The 19,146-nt window shown below is 42.3% G+C and overlaps 2 protein-coding genes across 3 annotated transcripts in view; one reads left to right on the top strand and one right to left on the bottom strand.

The window, feature by feature from the left end:
* The window catches only part of hexb (hexosaminidase B (beta polypeptide)), a 6,501-nt gene extending 3,131 nt beyond the window's left edge, over window positions 1-3,370 (bottom strand). The window contains exons 1-8 of one of the 2 annotated variants that reach the window (XM_017038616.2): window positions 3,034-3,370; window positions 2,230-2,378; window positions 2,012-2,077; window positions 1,533-1,579; window positions 1,338-1,448; window positions 1,141-1,242; window positions 338-470; window positions 51-231 (exon numbers count right to left, since the gene is read on the bottom strand). In XM_017038616.2, the coding sequence (XP_016894105.1) occupies window positions 51-231; window positions 338-470; window positions 1,141-1,242; window positions 1,338-1,448; window positions 1,533-1,579; window positions 2,012-2,077; window positions 2,230-2,378; window positions 3,034-3,308 (1,064 nt within the window). In that variant the 5' untranslated portion in view covers window positions 3,309-3,370. The remainder of the gene's footprint in view (window positions 1-50; window positions 232-337; window positions 471-1,140; window positions 1,243-1,337; window positions 1,449-1,532; window positions 1,580-2,011; window positions 2,078-2,229; window positions 2,379-3,033) is intronic. The other variant, XM_017038617.2, reaches the window with a different exon arrangement.
* Window positions 3,371-6,153: 2,783 nt separating this feature from the next.
* Window positions 6,154-17,931, top strand: enc1 (ectodermal-neural cortex 1). Its single transcript, XM_008325674.3, has 3 exons — window positions 6,154-6,558; window positions 11,729-13,543; window positions 16,618-17,931. The coding sequence occupies exon 2, from the start codon at window positions 11,735-11,737 to the stop codon at window positions 13,508-13,510; it is 1,776 nt and encodes a 591-aa protein (XP_008323896.1). The 5' UTR covers window positions 6,154-6,558; window positions 11,729-11,734; the 3' UTR covers window positions 13,511-13,543; window positions 16,618-17,931.
* Window positions 17,932-19,146: the final 1,215 nt, after the last annotated feature.

Raw genomic sequence — 19,146 nt, 5'->3', positions numbered from 1 at the left:
CAGGAAGTGACATTGGTCACTGAATGCTGAGACACTATTCACGGCCTCACCAGCAGGTGAAGTCCACCTCATCTCCTCCCAGGTGGACGTAGGCATCGGGGAACACAGAGCTGACCTCCTTGAAGAACAGGTCCATGAAGTCATATGTAGTGTTCAAGATGGGGTTCACGGGTCCGAAGGTACCAGATGGTTGAGGTCCAGAATAGCAGGGTGTGAGAAGATCTGGTTGGCCTTAAAAACGAGAACAGATGTTACTGTTACAAATGATGAGTGGTTCAGGTATCAACTGATGGGAGAAACAAGACTAATTATGAATAATTATTTAGCAAAAACTCACCTTTGCCCCAGGACTGTGTGTGCCCTGGAGTGTCAAACTCGGGGATAACACGGATTCCCCTCAACCGGGCGAACTCAATCACCATTTTAATGTCAGCAGGAGTGTAGACATGAGTGTAGGGATGATAGGCTCCCTAGAATGAACGACAAAGATTCATTGAATTGTGACTATAATATTGTCTAGAGCCTTATGGTTACCAAGGTTGTTGAGCAATAAATCCACTGTTGGGCACTGCTGAGTTCAGAGTTTATTTCCTGCGTAATGTGAGTTTCTCAGACAATAGCTAACACGGCAACGCTGCAGGAAGTAACGAGAAATAGAATTCCACTCCCGGGCAGCAACACTGCCTCCTATGCTTTCCGGTGGTACTGCGTCACTTCATATGTTGGAGAACGTTTGCATGCAGCTTACCAAAAATGTACCACGTTATCTCATAACAAATACACAGAACGGTCGAAAGGCTCTTTATGCGTACATGTTGTTGAGCACAGACTATTAAGTTATGGTTAAGTTACATGGTATGGTTCAATAACTCTCAACTTACCATCCAATGAAGTACATAGAGACAAAAGACAATGTCAAAAAATGTCAGCCACCATCAATGCAAATTTACCCGTGGCTTATTCTTGTTGGACAAAAACAACACGACACTATAAACAACAGTTAACGGTTTTTTAAATGATATTTTTTCTGATGGAATATGAAATATTTCACACAAATTGTACCTTATACAGTAAACCTTCAACACAAAACTTTCACGTTACTATTGGCTAAGACTTGTCACCTTTCCTTAACTGACTGACCTTCTGACTCAGCTGCGGGAATGTTTGGCTCAGGTACGGGAAGGACTGGTCATCAACGATGTGCCAGTGAAATACGTTGAATTTGTTCATTGCCATTGTTTCCTGTACAGGAACCCAAATAACAGGTGTTAAAAAAATGTCACATATTTGGATAGAAATGAGCAAAGAAACATATGAAACAGTGACTATTCACATACCAGATTGGCCAGGATTACTTTGATGGGCAGGAAATGTCGGGAGCTGTCCAGTAAGATGCCTCTGTGTGAAAATCTGGGGAAGTCGCTGATGGTTGTGGAATTGATGCTTTTCTGAACAAAAAACAACAACAACGTATGACTCCCTTACAGCACAGCAGAGAAATTAGGATGTTGTACCACTGAATTTCCACTCACAGCTCCGTATTCATCTTCATAAACCAATTGGCTGAATGTTTCCAGCCCTACAAAATAAAAAATAAAAACAATTGATTTAATGGCACCATTTATCAGTATCAATATTTCAAAGACAGAACTGGTTTTATTTTGGTTTGCGTTTCCCAGCACCAGTGTGAAGGGAGTGTAAATTACTGGGGCACATACTTCAGCACATTCATAACAACTCAATAATGTGTTGGTGTGTTTTCATTGGACATCACTTTGATACAGGACATTTACTGTGCACACCTTTATCATATTTAATGTTTGAACTGAAGCTGATTTGGGTGGCATTTTACTGTAGTTATCCATGTGAAAAATAAAGTCTTGTGTGTATGTGTATCCCATAGTTTTGTTCCAGATAAACAAACAAACAAATAAAAACTGCCACACAAAAAACAGAGTCCTTTTTTTTCCTAGAGTGCAATGTCACCATGGATGGAGTGAAATGATCTCACCATGAAGAGCGCCCCAGACTGTTGGTGCTTTCAGGATTGCATATGGTTGGTCTACAGTCAGTTCATCTGTGGGAAGAAGCAGTTGCCTGTTAGTTTTGGTGTAAAAAAAAAAAAGCAAAAATCTTTTGTGTCAGAGGCCTGAATTTTAGCTGAGTCAATATTCCTGAATATCAGGATGTGGTGCAAGTTCAAAAAGGGACAACAAAACAGGGACTCACATGACTCGTCTGCCGTGATGCTGGGGTATCCGTCACATTCAGAGTCAGGTGATGTGATCCATACCTGCAGCTCTGTCAGCTCAGAGGGGCCCGCCTGCCTGTTTAGCCACTGCTTTTTAGCCCCGCCACCAAACATGTACTCATAATATCTATGAGAGGAGACAAAGCGTTGTAACATCCTTTACGACAAACATGGGTGTAACCAAAGTGCTGAACCATATGAACAAATATCATTGCTACCTTTGTCAAAACAAATGCTAACCACAACATTAACTTGTATTATGGCATAATAGTTTTTATTCAAAGTAAATGTCTGGAACTTTCTGCGCAAGCACAAAACAATCTTAGACATCTCTAACAAATCCAAACTTTGACAGAAGAATTGCTGATGCTTTCACAATTGTGAAACACCACAAACATATTGTTAAAAATGACAATGAATCATGTTTCCACAAACGAAACTCATATATTTTGTTTTTTAGGAAGGTTTACCATAACATACATTTTTATTTAACAAAAATCGTAAAAAATAAACTGTATTAATAGTACTATGATAATTACAATAATGTCAGATCAAAAAAATATATAGTATAGAAAAAAATGTTATCGTATCAACGAATATAGCAAATATAGATTGTTAGCATTTCAAAAATACTGAAGCTAGATAAAAAAAAGTGGTGCAACTCTCATGAATATGGAAGTGGAAAGACGGCCAGAGCACTAGGACTGTATGTTGTCATATGACATTTACACTTACTTTCATTTTTCTGCAATCAATCAATCAATCAATCAATCAATCTCTACCTCCTGTAAGCATTCTGCAGGACGTTACAGCTCGGACCCGCGGAGGACTTTGTGGCGTCAACGATGTTAAAAGAGGAACCAGTTAACTTGAATGAAACATCAGTAATAGAGACTTTCTGTGGCAGTGGCCACAAAGAACCGAACGGTGACGTCCCGGCCACCAGCAGGGGCTCTTCGTTCTCCTCTTCTTTATTGACGAACTTGGTCCGCCGCCCCGAACACGGGCCTAACGTCAACAGAAATAGAAAAATAGATAGCTTCAACGAAACAAACATTTTCGCTCCACAGCAGTAAGCAAAGTCACGCGCTGCGGAAATCAACCAGCAACATTCTGTGGGAGGGGGAGCTACGCTGGGCGGGGCTTGTTTTGAGGAAGTCCCTCTTAAAGGGACAGTTTTCCCCCCTAAACTTTATTTTACTTTTTAACATTTAAATGTAGAAATAATAATAATAATTTAAATCTTTAGAAATGATGTTAAAAAATATATTTAGTAATTACAGGAATGGAGCATATATTTATCTCAGAACAGAATATAGAGGTAGTATTTCACATGTTGTCAAGTTTGTGTACAGACCGAAAGCTCTAGAAAAGAGCTTCCGGGTCATGAAATGAAATGAAATATATAACAGCTTTATTCTTTGAAAAAAAAGAGGCTACAACTTGTTATAACCGTCTCAGACTTAAAACTAAACCATTGGACACCGTTTAAACACATTTCAAAACATCACAACCTTCTTAGAACCCTTTGACTCGCTCTTCTATATAAAGCTAGGCCCAGATTTTATACAAAACACATTTGTGTATATTACAATGTACGGGATTCCTGCGCTTTATATTAGTTTGAACATTGAAACGCCCTTCTTTACAGTTAGAATTAGGAATACGAAATAACTCCAAGGCATACTGGATGATCAATACTTCCTGCTCTACCGATCTAACAGCATACCTACCTACCTGATGACCCACATACCTAGATTCCTACCAGTATGGAAACTTGTAATTTGGTAGTCAGTGTACAAAATAAATAAAACCATTTCCTGAAAGAAAATCGTACCAAATGGGGCTCTAAAGAGCAAACAAACGGTTAACAAAAATTGTGGATAATCAGAACATATAACGATAAGACTATAGGACTATGAGCAGTCTGTTTTGCGTTATCAGCCAAATGACCAAGGGAAAAAACACACGAGCCTTGTGTCAGAAGCATTACATAATTACGGGGGACTTTATCCTCTATATAAGGACATCTTTAAATGCCGGCGGTTATGAGGACTTTCGAAAGCCTTTAGACTTCTCCTGATTTTTCAACATGCATCCACTAGATGTCTCTCGTGTCACGTGTATCAAGGACTGACGGTTCTTTACTGCATCGACTCTAACACAAAGCTGCAGAAATTGTTGTCTTCATAAAAGCAGTTGATGGGAAGAAAACCCAAATACAAGCCTGCAGTCACCACAACACAAGTGCACTGTACATAAAAACATAGTAAACATTGACTCTGGAGCTCCCAGTGTCTGCCAAAGACATTAGTCAATGACGGACATGTCGTCAACAACCACCGCAGATGTGGCTCACAGAAGATATCCACAGATAAAATTAGACTCCTGAAGTCCCAACCATTCTGAACAATAACCACAATGCACTTCTACTCCTATAGGACTTCCTCTGTGGGTTTGCTGCGAGCCGGTCAAACCTTTAGAGTTTGGTGCATTGTTTTTGATTTATGCACCATAGCATCTTAAAAAAAAGGTTCCTGCAGTTGAGTACTATACAAACAATGCCTTAATGTTCTCCCTGTGCTGGTCACGAAGCTGGAGCTAGTTTGACCCGTTCCGTCAGTCAGACAGCTTGGACTGTAATTGTGATCTACTGTCGTCTGAGCAATTAGCCCATCCAGTGTATTAGTACTACAGTACATTCATATATCAAATATTGACCATAAACCATCTAACTACAGAGCGCCAGTGTGTTTTACAGCACTGATTAAAGAACCTAAAACCCACAGCCACAGGGAAATCTGGACCAAATTTACAACAAACTTTCAAAACAAATGTTTTAAAAGACATAAAATAGAAAAACAATAAAAACACGCAAAACTAAATTGTTATAGGCTACAGCTTCACAGTGAGTTATTATGAGTTATGCACATGATGTAGGAGATTATGCTTAAAAGAACGTAAAGGTTCTCATTATGTTAAAAGTACAACCACTTTTGACCTTAAAGGCGAAAAACCCCGGTTACTAAGGAAACTGTTTACGAACTTAGTTGTTAGTCCTGGTCCGTTAGCACTGATGAACTAACATGACGTCTTAACTTATATGTCGTTATCACTCCTAGTGATTTACGGACAGTGACAAAAAATAAGTTGCATAGTTTGACCGTGTAATGATAACGTTTACAAATTTGCAAAGGTGCAGCTCACTAATACCTACTACTTCAACTGCCCCGTACTACTGCTTTTACCACGTACTACTGTGACTGTCACTACTATTACTGCTGGTAGTCTTATGGCCACCTTTGGTACTGCAGCTGCTGCCACTGCTACTTTGACTACTCCAATACTGCAACTCCCGTCGATGAACTACTACTGCATCTACTACTGTACTTTTGCCACCAACACCACTGCTACTGCAAGTACTACGACTACAGTTATCACAAGAACAACAGCAGCTACGCGTACTATTAGTTCATTTTTCAAGTCAGTCTCACCCAGTACTATACCTATATTAATACTACTGCTACTAACTATAACTATCCCTCCATAACTAATAATTTTAGTACTGCTCTTACCATACCACTACTGCTGCTGCAACCAGGTCCTGGACCTGCTAAAACTTTTAGTACTACTACTTAAATATGTACTTCTACTACTATTACGACTATTATTACTACTTCAACTATCACTATAACTCCTGCTAGTACTCCTTCTAATACCAAAGCTACTGATGGATAGATAGGTCGACACATATAGATACATCTTTTCTATTGATCCAAAACGTGGGGAATGTTTACACCTCCCACGTCACGGGCGTGCACGAGGAGACCCCCCCCCCAGTCGTACACACCCATTGATCTGGGAGAGAGAGCGAGCGAGAGAGAGAGAGACTGAGAGAGAGAGAGAGACTGAGAGAGGAGTAGGAGCGGCAGCGCAGCAGAAGGAGGAGGTCAGTCACGCTGAGAAGGAGCAGCGGAGTAGTACGTAGCAGCGCAGTCTGTTTCTCGAGCCCATCCTTCACACGCGTTCTTCTTCTGCAGCCGGAGCCTCAGTGTCATTTTAAATGAACGCAAATCATCTCTGCTAAGAACTTCCTGCAGTTTTAGTGCGTAAACAACCAGTGCCAAAGAAGCGGTTGGGGGTGGACTCTTCGTTTCCCTCCGTCCCTCAAGACAACGTTTCGGGAACGAGAGGAGGTGACTTCCACTCCGCTCCTCCAGAGCAGGGCTTGCACCGTGGCTCTGTCAGAAGTAGCATGTTCCAGGGAGACTGCGGACACTATTGAACTCCTGCTTTCACCCAAAGAGGTAGGTCAACAGCCGAGCACACCGCACATCAGCCATAACAGGCTGTCATATTAGAGAAATGAGATCAGATTGGATTAGATTAGACTGTGATGAATCTATATGTAAATATAAACATGCACAGGTGTGAAACAGAAAGTTGTTTTGATATGTTTACGAATGTTTATCAATCTCGATTAATCATAATTAATCGAGTATTTTTTGTGATTAATCAGATCAAAACTTTTATCAACATTTATATGGATAATAAAACAATATGTGTATAATAAGTACGTCATTGGTATAAATGATGATTGATGAAATAAAATCAGCAATGTGGGAAAAACAGAGTTAAACACAATTACAATATACAAATATCTGGGCTCTGTCGTGTTTATGTGGGATTATGTGTTGTTGTCGGATATTTCATGAAGGTGTCGATCACTGTTGTGTATCACGTACCTCAGGTATGTACAAACTGTCACTTCTCACCATGGGAAAACTGTTGCTGAATGATCCCATAGGTTCATTTGCAGTAACTTATCAATGGGAAAAAAGTGATGACATTGTCACAGCTTTCCACAGTGTGTTAAACAGATGATGGGAAAGCAGCAACATTGCTCTCAAAGGAAATGTTTTCAGCGAAGGTGTTGCTTTTTATTTTTAAAGCACCAGCGCCCTGTCTCCTTGTCTTGTTTCCTTGTCTCCTTGACGCCCTCTGTCGCTGACCTGTACTTTGGACATGTTTTAAGGCGACATCAGCTGGGACACACTCTGCTCTTGTTCTATAATGTGATCAGCGGTATCATTTCAGTGGCGAGGCTGCAAGTGTAAACCCACTTATCCTCTGCTCGGGTGTGTGTGTGTGTGTGTGTGTGTGTGCAGACAGCTGGTGTGTGACGATAAATCTGATTATGTTTGTTTTGGATGAAGACTGATGCAGGCGTGCGGATCAATAGTGTGCTCTCTTGTTTTGCAGCCTGTTTAATTATTTTCCTCCCTCTCAGTCGGCAAATTTATACACTTGGCCTGTGAGACTGCTGTTTACTTTTGAAGTCTCTCCCTCCCATTCCCCTTCCTGCAGCCCATGGTTGACTGTGAACACCTGGCAATGATTTTAAACAAGAGTGCAGCCAGTCCAGAGGCTGCATATGCATCCTTTTTTCTCTTTTTGCCTTTTTTTTTTCTCGTGCTAAGTGAGGTATGCAGCGTGCTCTGTTCAGCCGTGTGCTCTCTGTGAAGGCACTGTTCTCACAGTTAACCAGAATGAACCTTACACTCACCAGTGGCATTTAATCTTCTGTCGGGTGGCTTCAGCACTGACAGCACTGACACTTTTATTGTGTCAGAATCAAAGGTGTGGAATCAATGACACGCCGTAGATAAATCCCAATCCCAATATATTGATTATTGCTAATTATTGATACCAGTGTGAGCTACAATCTTGAGCTTGGGGGTCTTATTTTTATTACTGATCAGTTAGACGTCAGATATGGTTTTTTGATTAATGGTTGCACGTGACTGAAGGCCTCAAAGTATGAGGAAATGACAGAAGAGTAAATATAAGTGTGAACTCTTTATTTTTTGGCTGGTAAGTAAATCGTGTGTAGTAACCAACTGATCATGCAAATGCATTTTGGGTGCATGCTTTAATAAGACACATCATATCCCCAGGGTCAAGTTACAGTTGCAAAAAGGTCAAAAGAAAAAATCAGGACTAGATTTTTTCTCGGTAATGAATTAATATTGCATTGTTTTACATTCCATTCTATTCTACATTGTAGGGACTTAAAACACCTGTTCCATTGTCTATTGGTCTTCATCCAATAATGTAAAGTCAAAGTAAATCAAATCATCCAACTTTGATGATAAAAAAAAAAGGCCACAGCCTAGACAACAGCAAACCGGTACACGGTGTATATGAACGTTCTGCCTTTTCACAGACAATTATAAGGAATCAAATAATGCCGTGACGTCCGTTCCACCGTGTCTGTAATGCGTTCCAGCTGGACTTCTGCAGCGACATGTTGTACTAACGATGTTTACAGTTCTGCCGCAACCTGTTTCCCATCAACAGCCACATTAAAACTAATGCTGTGATTTATGGGGCAGTGTCGCTGGAGGAAATCGCATTTCTCCAAACACACTGTTTATATTTGTCTCAATGTCCAGGACAAACTGCTGTTGTTTACAAGAAACACAGTTTCAGACCAGATACAAAACCCATGGCTCTCTTTCACTCGCAGATAAACAAATTTGACTTATAGCAATAAAATATATGCCGAACAAAGCCGGGGACAGTTAATGTGTAACAAAGGGCAAATTCCATTTAAATTACAAATGTATGAACAAAGGAGCTTCAGGAGCTGCAGGCCGACCCAGTAATCCAGGCCTTATCCTTTAAAATGCAAATGCTTTAAGTACGTGGTTTGTTGCCCTTATTTTTTCTCCACCTCTCTGGCACTTACTGCATGCATGAGTGAGCTCATTTAACTGTGAAGTTTGTTCTTTGTTATGTCTACCAGCAAGGCACTTTGTAATTAAACTGAATGGGATGGTTGGGTAAATATACTGATAATTTAGAGTTGAAGTCTAGAGGTTCATCAGTTTGAGAAGAATTCATTTATTTGGTTGCTTTGACCACATTTGCTGAAACACGTCATTATGGGGCAGCCTGTGGTTGGTAAAGAAAAAAAATCCTCCTAAACGGACGATTGCAGGTTTGAATCCTTGCAGTGACAGGATGGTTGCGCGTTAAGCAAGCATCAAAAGCGTCTGATACATCACTGAAGTGCCTCCTGAGAATTTGATTGCACAACTGATATTCATTCTGAATCAATAAAATGCTAAAAATATTTTAATTCCATTATTACTCCTGGGCTTTGGCCCCAGACAGACGCAAACGTGGACATATATCATGGATGCTAAAAGTTCATCCTAAATCTGTCAGTTTTACTGTCTTGATTTATTAGGATGACGGACACAAATCAATCTAGGTGATATTATTCAGTGTCAGTGTGTGTGTGTGTGTGTGTGTGTGTGTATGTGACATGTGCAGGTGAGAGGACAGGCGAGGACAGTCTCATTAAAACTGAGCCAGAGGCCAGAAGATGACTGGCTGCTAAGTTGCACACTGCACGGAAGGAACAAATACTCACGTAACAAACCAGAGTTGCTGTTGGTTTTGCATCTAATTACGTTGCAATGAATAATGTTCTTCCGCTCATTATTACTGTGAAATACAACTACAGTATATGCCTGAGAAAGTTTTATATACGTGTGTGTCTGCGTACTGTACGGTTAGCTCTCTGTGTAATAAGTCAAGCTAACAGGCTTCATGTTTGGGATGTGCGAGAGTGGTATCAGTCTCTTCATTTACCCCAGGGTGAGAACGTGGGTGAACACATTACTCAGGGAGTCAGATAAATTACAGGAGCCATTTTATTAGCTCAGAAGCTCGTATAATTTGGAATGAATTGGCAAATGGACGCAATTCTGCCACAAATATGCAGTTATATCAGAGCCGCCGAACAATTACAGTTTTTGTTCAGATTGATCACGGCGTAGCTGTCGATTAATCGTGATTCCGGAGCTGGTATTAGGCTGTTATCTGCTGCAAATGGACATCAATAATGAACAGGTAGCTGTATGTGTTTCTATTTGGAACTCCAAATGAGGGAATTATTTCTATGCATGGATTTTGTGTTTCAATAATTTGGCCACTTTTTCCTTTAAACGCTTAACGGGTTTGTCTTTATCCCTTTATGAGAGTTTAGACTTTCAAAGCCAGTGCCTGGAGTAGACCGGTTAAACGGGAGAGTAGTTTGTATCTGAGTCACCGAAACACGGCTGCACACATGCTGCAAATGCAGATTATGGCCGTTATGAATTGGGCTTTGTTTGACTGAAAAGTTTCAGAAATAAAAAGAAGAAGAGGTGCGTATAAAAAGGGTGCAACATCTCGTGTGTTGTGATAATTTACTTTGCAATTTTGTGGTTTCCTCACTGACAGCGGTGCCACATTTCCAACCTGGGTGTCTCTCAGGTACCTGGACCTTGTGACAGGTAACAATGAGGCTTTGTTGTGCACAAAGGTACGTTGTGGTGACACCGCTTTTCTATCTGTCCTGCAGGGTCTGGGCCGTGTTGTCTGTTCTTGTGACAGCGGTGTGTTGGTTTTGGAGTAGATGATGTAACCTGGGGAAATTGGAACGTATCCACGACAGACTGATTGTGAAAAAATCATTTCTTTACGTGAAGATTCTTCTAATGATTCAGCAAAGCCTTATCACCTAGAGTTTTGTCAAACTTCTCAGCCCCTGCAGTTAGTTTGAGCTCGTCCAGTTCCAATACATTATACATTTTTATAAACCTCATTAATAATGATCTGTCAGGTCTAGCATTCCTCTGTCTCTCCTTAAACCTCGTCACACATTCTGCACATCCATAGAATCTGTCAGTTGTGACGTTACTCGACCGGACTGCATTTTACTATCTCCGCAATTGCAGTGCTGGAGGCAATAACTAATCTTGAAACTGAATGGCGTAAAAGTGAGCCCTGAGCGAGGACAGGGCGAGGACGGTGAGGTTGTGAGGACGAAAGCTGCAACTAGTGTGGAAGCACTAAAGAGGAATATATTCTCAGAAGCTTTCAGAGATCCCTGCTTTTCTCTTTCTTTTCTCTTCTCCCATGAATCATAGTATCTTGACAAGAGAGGGATCAGCGCTGCACTGAGATGAAAGTAGAAAATCCTCCATTCTCTGAAGAGAAAACAATCTGTTTGACCTTCACAAGAGCCATTAAAATTAGTTGTCATATTATGGATACTACAGTTGTACACCGGAAAGTTACAGATTTGACATTTTCTTATTATGAAATATAAGGGTCGTAGGATGCAGTATGATGACAGAAAAGGTGAAACTTTATGTTGGTCACCAAACTGTTGTTTTTCATATGAAATTGAAAGTCTGCAGTTGAATTTGACCGTGACAGAAAGTACAGTCTGAAGTAAAACATTCCTTAACATATTAAGTTACTAATGTATCACATAAGTCTGCTTAACTGTCTGATTTTGTTGTTTAAATGCCAAAATAAAAATTCTTCCACACATTCATTGTTTGATTCTTTTTGTTTTTTTTGGTATTTAATTTTTTATTTTTTATTTAATGTTTTATTTTCTTTGTTCTCTCCTAGGATTCAATGAAAATGTCCGTGTGTGTCCATGAGAACCGGAAATCCCGAGCTAGCACCGGCTCTATGAACATCTACTTGTTCCACAAGTCCTCCTACGCCGACAGCGTCCTCATGCATCTTAACGCGCTGCGGCAACAGCGGCTTTTCACAGACGTCCTCCTTCATGCCGGCAGTCGCTCCTTCCCTTGCCATCGAGCCGTGTTGGCGGCGTGCAGCCGCTACTTCGAGGCCATGTTCAGTGGCGGGCTGAGGGAGAGCCAGGCCAGTGAGGTAGACTTCCATGACTCCATCCACCCCGAGGTCTTAGAGCTCCTGCTGGATTATGCATACTCCTCACGCGTGGTCATCAATGAGGAGAACGCGGAGTCACTCCTGGAAGCAGGGGACATGTTGGAGTTTCAGGACATCCGTGATGCTTGTGCCGAATTCCTGGAGAGAAACCTCCACCCGTCCAATTGTCTTGGCATGCTGCTGCTGTCCGATGCCCACCAGTGCACCAAGCTGTCAGAGCTTTCCTGGAGCATGTGCCTCAGCAACTTCCCCGCTATTTGCAAGACGGACGACTTCCTCCAATTACCTAAAGATATGGTGGTTCAGCTTTTATCACACGAGGAGCTCGAGACAGAAGACGAGAGACTAGTTTATGAAGCTGCCCTGAACTGGATCAACTATGACCTGGAGAGAAGGCACTGCCACCTTCCGGAGCTTCTGAGAACAGTTCGTCTTGCCTTGCTGCCCGCCATCTTTCTGATGGAAAACGTTTCCACAGAAGAGTTGATTAACGCCCAGGCCAAGAGCAAGGAGCTGGTGGATGAAGCTATCCGCTGTAAGCTCAAGATTCTGCAGAATGACGGTGTTGTTAATAGCCCATGTGCTCGACCAAGAAAGACCAGCCATGCCCTGTTTCTTCTCGGAGGGCAGACCTTCATGTGTGACAAGTTATACCTGGTAGACCAGAAAGCCAAAGAGATCATTCCCAAGGCAGACATCCCCAGCCCGAGGAAGGAGTTCAGTGCCTGTGCCATTGGCTGTAAAGTGTACATCACCGGTGGGAGAGGCTCAGAGAACGGGGTGTCAAAAGATGTTTGGGTGTACGACACGGTGCACGAGGAATGGTCCAAAGCAGCGCCCATGCTTATTGCGAGGTTTGGCCACGGCTCTGCAGAGCTCAAACACTGTCTCTATGTGGTGGGAGGCCACACTGCAGCGACGGGCTGCCTGCCAGCATCCCCATCGGTGTCGCTAAAACAGGTGGAGCAGTTTGACCCCGTGGCAAACAAGTGGACCATGGTGGCTCCTTTAAGAGAAGGCGTTAGCAATGCGGCGGTGGTCAGTGTCAAGCTCAAGCTGTTCGCCTTCGGCGGCACCAGCGTCACCCACGACAAGCTGCCTAAGGTGCAGTGCTACGATCCACAAGAGAACCGATGGACTGTGCCTGCCTCATGTCCGCAACCGTGGCGCTACACGGCTGCAGCAGTGCTGGGGACCCAGATCTTTGTTATGGGTGGGGATACAGAGTTTTCAGCGTGCTCAGCTTATAAGTTCAGCAGCGAGAGCTATCAGTGGACTAAAGTGGGTGATGTGACAGCCAAGAGAATGAGCTGCCAGGCTGTTGCATCGGGGAATAAACTGTATGTGGTGGGCGGATACTTTGGCACGCAGCGCTGTAAAACTCTGGACTGCTACGACCCCACGCTGGATGCTTGGAACAGCATCACTACTGTGCCATACTCACTCATTCCCACTGCTTTCGTCAGCACCTGGAAACATCTCCCCGCCTGAGCTCTGAGTACTGCAACCATACCATTCCATAAGGTTTGTATGAGATTTTCTTTTCCTAAACCTGACCAAAAGAAGGTCTGTCCACAGAAACGCAGTAACTCTTAGCTTAAGGCGACACCAAAATCCTTTGATATAATGGATGGTAGGATTGACTCAGAATATAGGAGACAGTAGTGTCCATATTGCTTATTGTTCTTTGGAGGCTCTTGTAATTGTCTTATCATGACCCTCGGATGACGGATTGCGTTTTTTTTGTTGTTGCGAATTTCAGCCTGATTATTTTAGCATCTTAAACGCAGCATGTAATATTGGCCGTTTATCATTTTCCCATGCAAACACCTGACGTGAGTGAGCTCTTTTTGATGATCAGCCAGTAAGTGACATGCTGAACGAGCACATTTTAAATGTGATCAATGAACCTGCTCGTCTGAAATGGATTTCACATCTAATGCGGTTGAGCATGCGTCACCGAGTGGTCAATCATAACTATTGCACAGACGCTAAAAATGATCACTGCTCTCGGTCAGGCCTTTAAAAGGAGCAGCGGCGATATCATAGGTGGGGGGGGGTGTCGGTGTGTGCAGAAGACAGAAGGAGGTGGTGGAGGATCTGTGTGCGACTGATAGGGCTCTGTGTGCGTTAGTTAAGTGAGTTATGTGGCTACGGGGATGGGCTGAAGGACAGAGAAGGTAATTGAAAGAGAATGGGATACTTTTATCGCTCCTGTGGGGGAAATCTCTCTAAAAGGCAAAAGAGGGTCTGCCAATTACACAGGCCACACACCAGTGGGCTTCGACACCCTAGCGAGGCTAATCCACTCTCAGTCGCTTTCTTTGTTAAGGTAATGGTCTTTACGTTGAGTGAGAGGGAGGCAGCAGCAGATTCCGGCAGTAAAGGAAACTATTCATTATCTCCTGTGAGTGGAGGTGGCTGAAAAAAGTGGCAAAGTGGGAAATGAGTCTCACCTTAAAACCAGGAAGACACTGATTATCTTTAAGAGTCGTGGGCCACATTCAAACCAGAGGAATTTAGGTTTGGAATTCTGGGTGTTTACTTTGTTTTTAGAGGTTATGTACTTTAACTTTTGTGAAACTGTATGCAGTGTTATTGTTTAAGGGCAATGTAAAGGGCAAATATATACCAAATATAAACAAACAAACCACTGCGGCATTTGTTCCAAACTCACAAATGTCATGACCAACCACGATAACAAAGCTGCCGCTGGGAACTTGTATAATTTATAAACTTGTTTTTTTTTTTTTTTTTTTACTTAAAAACTTCATCAAGACCCCAGAATTCTGGGTGACTGCCTCAACTGCAGATGATAAAATGTATTTTTTTCCAATGGCTTTCAGTTCCTGCCGCTTCCTGCTCGATACTTAACAAACCCAGGTGTTTGTAGATCATGACGATTTACCTGGTCTTTGTGAACTGCCTATCAAACCCCAACACCCTGCACCACACATTTCATACCCCAGTCACACCCAGTCAGGCAGTGTTTTTGCTGCATTTGTTATAATTCCTACAACATCCAGCTTCTCCTCAGTGGTCTGGCACGACACGGTCTCCAGTTCCATAAAGCAGAGGAGGCAGCTCCGAGCAGCTTCCCTGTTCTCTGCTCGTCACCGTGAAACATTTCTAAAGACTTATTATTTCCTTCCTTGTCACAGGCTCGTGTGTGAGAAGCGAGAAAGTAGAACTATCTCTAAACCAGTGCGACCCAGAGCTCAGTGAAGGGTGAAATCCTGTCACTAATTTAATACAGATTCTTTTTCTTTACATATTTGCCTGCCTGTCGTAGCAGCTGACAGTCTACACACTTAATGTTGCGTAAAAGCAAACTGTAGAGAAATGGAGGAAGGCAAAAGAAGGCCGACTGCTAGGGAATGAAAAGGAGAGGAAGTATGTGAGAGCGCTGCTGTGAGAGGAAGAGAGGAGGTTCTCTCAGGGGAGCGATGCGAACTTTTCTCAGAGTCCCTACTTTTTTTTACCCCTTCTTCTGAAAAGCTTTCAGTTGAAAATGCTTACAGTGGCAAAATATAATAATAAATAAGTGAATATATATACATACATATGGTGTGAATTATGGGTCTGTATTTCCTGGCAAAGTCAATGATATTTTCAAAAAAAAGAAAAGAAAGTGGAACAATCAGAACCCAGATCTCCGTATCTGATGTGTACTGCTACTTTCAGGACAAGCACTACGTATGTAGATGAAGGTAGTACAGCTACAAATACTCAACGGGTCTGTGTACGTACTTTACACTACAGTAACCCGATCAGCTTCATCTGGTTACCACTCTGTGGTCTGGCAGTTTAAAGGGGTTTCCAGTGAGAAGGATTAACTGTGTTAGAGCTGAGGTGGGATGTAGCAGAACTGCTATTAGTCCGCTACAAGAAGAGCTTATGTGTACTCGAATGAAAGATGGCCGCCTTTTAAGGAAAACCTTTATATATGTAGAGGTTATTGCTGTCATTTAATATTTGTTGATATTTATTGAACATAGTGATTGAATGTTCTGGATTCTTCTCGCTAAGAATTAGCATCAGCTTTAACTAGCTAACCACTGGCTGATTCGTTTAGTAGGTGAGATGATGCATCTTCTCAAACCCAGAACAGAAATTCAGGCCATAGTGACTCTTCTTTTTTTTTTCCAGTGTGCTATCTAAAAGTGTACTCTTTCTAGCTCAGACGGTTCCTTAACGATACCAAGACTTTAAGAGTGAATGAATAGTAGACAGTCTGCCAAGAATGTGACCAATAGATTTATCTTGAATGTTTGTTTGCTCTGTCGTGACATGAGTTCCAAGGCTTTACTTAATTACAACTTTTACGGAGTGTCTCCGTAATACTGTGTTGTAATGTGAAACATTAATTAAAGTACATGGATTCTGATACCGGAGAAAAAGAGAAGGAAAACGAGTCAATGGACCTACAACTGACTCAAGCAGCTCAATAATACGCTTCTTCAGGCTGTGTGGCTCTCTTTAAATGTAATACACTCCTATGGATTGTACAGGGACAGAAAGATTTTAAAAAGACTGGAAAAAAAAACATCAGGAAAAAGTGACCCCACACTAATGTGTTCTCTGTTTCTCTTCCTCAGATTTCCCCGTTTTTTCATCATCTACTGGACTCCAACTGTGAAGATAAACACTAAAGACAATGAGCAGTGATGTACAGACGAGTCATGATCAGGACACTTTCCCAGAATGATGTCATCGCTTTACCGAGAAGGGACGAGGCATACTGTACAGTTATTCATGCAAACCAACCAAAACAACTGCTGCTTGTTATCCGAGGCACAAATCTTGTCTACACCTTGCATATCAGGCTTTTTATGCTGCCACGCCAAGACTGTAAACATTGCACACGACCTGTGTTTTTTCCTATTTACTCGTGGCAGGCCTTGTGGGGCTTCGTAGTAATGTTTTTCTTCTGTGATAAAATATGTAAAAATAACTCTTTCATACAAAGACGGCAATGTATAGCATGACGAATGTCCCATTGTTACTGTCGTAGGGCAAATCCGGTGATTTGTGTGCAAAAGGAGCAAACAAAGTCTAGTTTGACAGAACACGGGTGAGCTGTATGAAACGGCACAATGAAGGAGCAAACCTCCCCTTCTATCCTCTGGTAACTCCTCGTCCCTGTCCCTGTTCAGAAACACCTCTGAGTGTCCCTCTCGTGAAGCCTCTGGTCGTTTGCTGTCACCGCGAGCCACAAGTTGTTGATAAACAACACCAGCTGAGGTTGACGACGATAGAAGGGGATCGCAGCAGTGCCCCGGGGAGGGGCTGAGGTGGCGTTGGAGGGTCAGTGTGCCTATAGAGGTGCATGGCGGGGGTCACGACCTTACATTTGAGCTCTTTTGCAGCTACGCTTCGACACCCGCGGAATGCAGTTTTCAGCTTCAGTCATCGTTTCATTGGGCTGTACACAACGCCGCTGCACAAGAGCCGCCGTGCAGAAGCGGTGGTTCGATCTCTGAGTCACAGATCTAGCCTTCGTAGAGCATGTCCACTCATAGTGATTCTGTAAAACTGGCATGAACGCTCCCGCCACAGTCCCACAAATCTTGTCACCTTTAACCTTCAACTGAGACCTGATCAGTTTATCTGTTACCTTGCTGCAATGTAGTCTTAATTTATATGACAACAATGACGCTACTCCACATGTGTAATCCTATTTATTTCCTACCTGCCTGTGGTCATAAGTAATAGTACCGTATGTTTGGGTTATGTCATGCATGGCCAGATGTCGCTTTATTTGTTGGCTGCATTTTGCACAGTTTAGGAATGTTTTCTTTCAAAAGAGACAAAGTTTCTATTTGACCGATTAGATAGGGATGAGCAAAACAGAGTTACTGCCCAAACAAAAACAAATGTTTTTTTTTTTCATTTTCCACCTCTGATGGTTTCTTTTTAAACCATTTCCTGTAGCAGAACCTGACAGACCTGTATCAGACCAAACTTTGCCCAGAAAGTAAAGAAGAAGTAAAGAATGAACTAAAACCCATGAATCAGGCAGCTGAAACAGTGCCATTTGTGACCCAAAGGGGACACCACAGAGTGACCCTGAGTTGCTTAAGAATGTGGCGCTCTGTGCAGCTGTCCTCAGGGGACAGCTGGATCAGACTGTCCCATGTGCTTTCTTTCTTTCGAGGGGGTGTTAAGCCACAGACGTCTTCACCACTAAGCAGTGAAAGAGTTGAATCCAGTAAACTGTGTATTGACAAGGGCAGACACCGCAGTGCTTTTCGCCATAGTGTTAACGAATATAAGAAAAACAAAAAAAAAATCACTGCAAGTTTGGAAGAATTCAGATAGCGATGCTGACTTTACTTCTGCGTTCCACATTCTTGGTCACTCTCATCTGTGTTTTCTCTCCGGGTTTCCGTCTCTTTCCTGACTGAACGTTGACATCGTACAGTTTCATATTATTCGACTTCCTCATTGTAAGAGGTAATGAGTCCAAACTTAACGTATTTTTTTTTAGTACTTCCTCATGTTTTCAAAATCAAAGCAAATGTGTTTTTTTGGATGAACAGCCCGGCGAATTCCTCCTTGGCTCCTCAAAGCCACCCAAGAGTCCTTTCTTTAACTGGCAGTTTGGGGACTTGTACGGAGACCTTTGTGCCTCCATACTGTTGACCTCCTCCAACCACTGAACACAAGAGCCTATGAATCTACCAATCAGATAAGAGGAGTTTTTTCACCCATTGAGCACGGGTTACCCTGACAACAGCACGTAATGAATGCCCCTTCAATTCACTCCTAATTGCTGAGTGGCATTTCCCATTTCTAGCCATGTGCTCCTCTTATTCTGTGTTTTATCTGAAAATCCCATTGGCCCACACTGGAGCACAGTATCACAGTTTCACATAACGATGCAAACGAGACAGAGAGGCTGTCGGTGTACATCACTCTTCTGTTCCTTCTTTCATGTAAGAGTTTAATTTCTATTTTTATGACATTATTTTGTACATGTGATTCTTTTCACAATGTGAAATTCATGCCTAATAAACATAAGAGTTTTTTCCTCTTGACTGTAACGAGAACCGCTTCCTTTGTCTGCCTCGTACGCCGTGTTTGTGTGCGTTTACGTGAGTGTGACGCTGGCTTCAGCCCAGTGT

This window comes from Cynoglossus semilaevis, chromosome 14, assembly GCF_000523025.1.
Source record: "Cynoglossus semilaevis isolate Cse_v1.0 chromosome 14, Cse_v1.0, whole genome shotgun sequence".
In the NCBI taxonomy this organism is placed as follows: Eukaryota; Metazoa; Chordata; class Actinopteri; order Pleuronectiformes; family Cynoglossidae; genus Cynoglossus; species Cynoglossus semilaevis.
The sequence above is the reverse complement of the archived record's forward strand: the minus strand, read 5'-3'. Positions and strand labels throughout refer to the sequence as shown.

What these genes read in the sequence shown, in the direction of transcription:
- enc1 (XM_008325674.3), top strand. Translation starts at nt 11,735, where the DNA reads ATGAAAATGTCCGTGTGTGTCCATGAGAACCGGAAATCCCGAGCTAGC.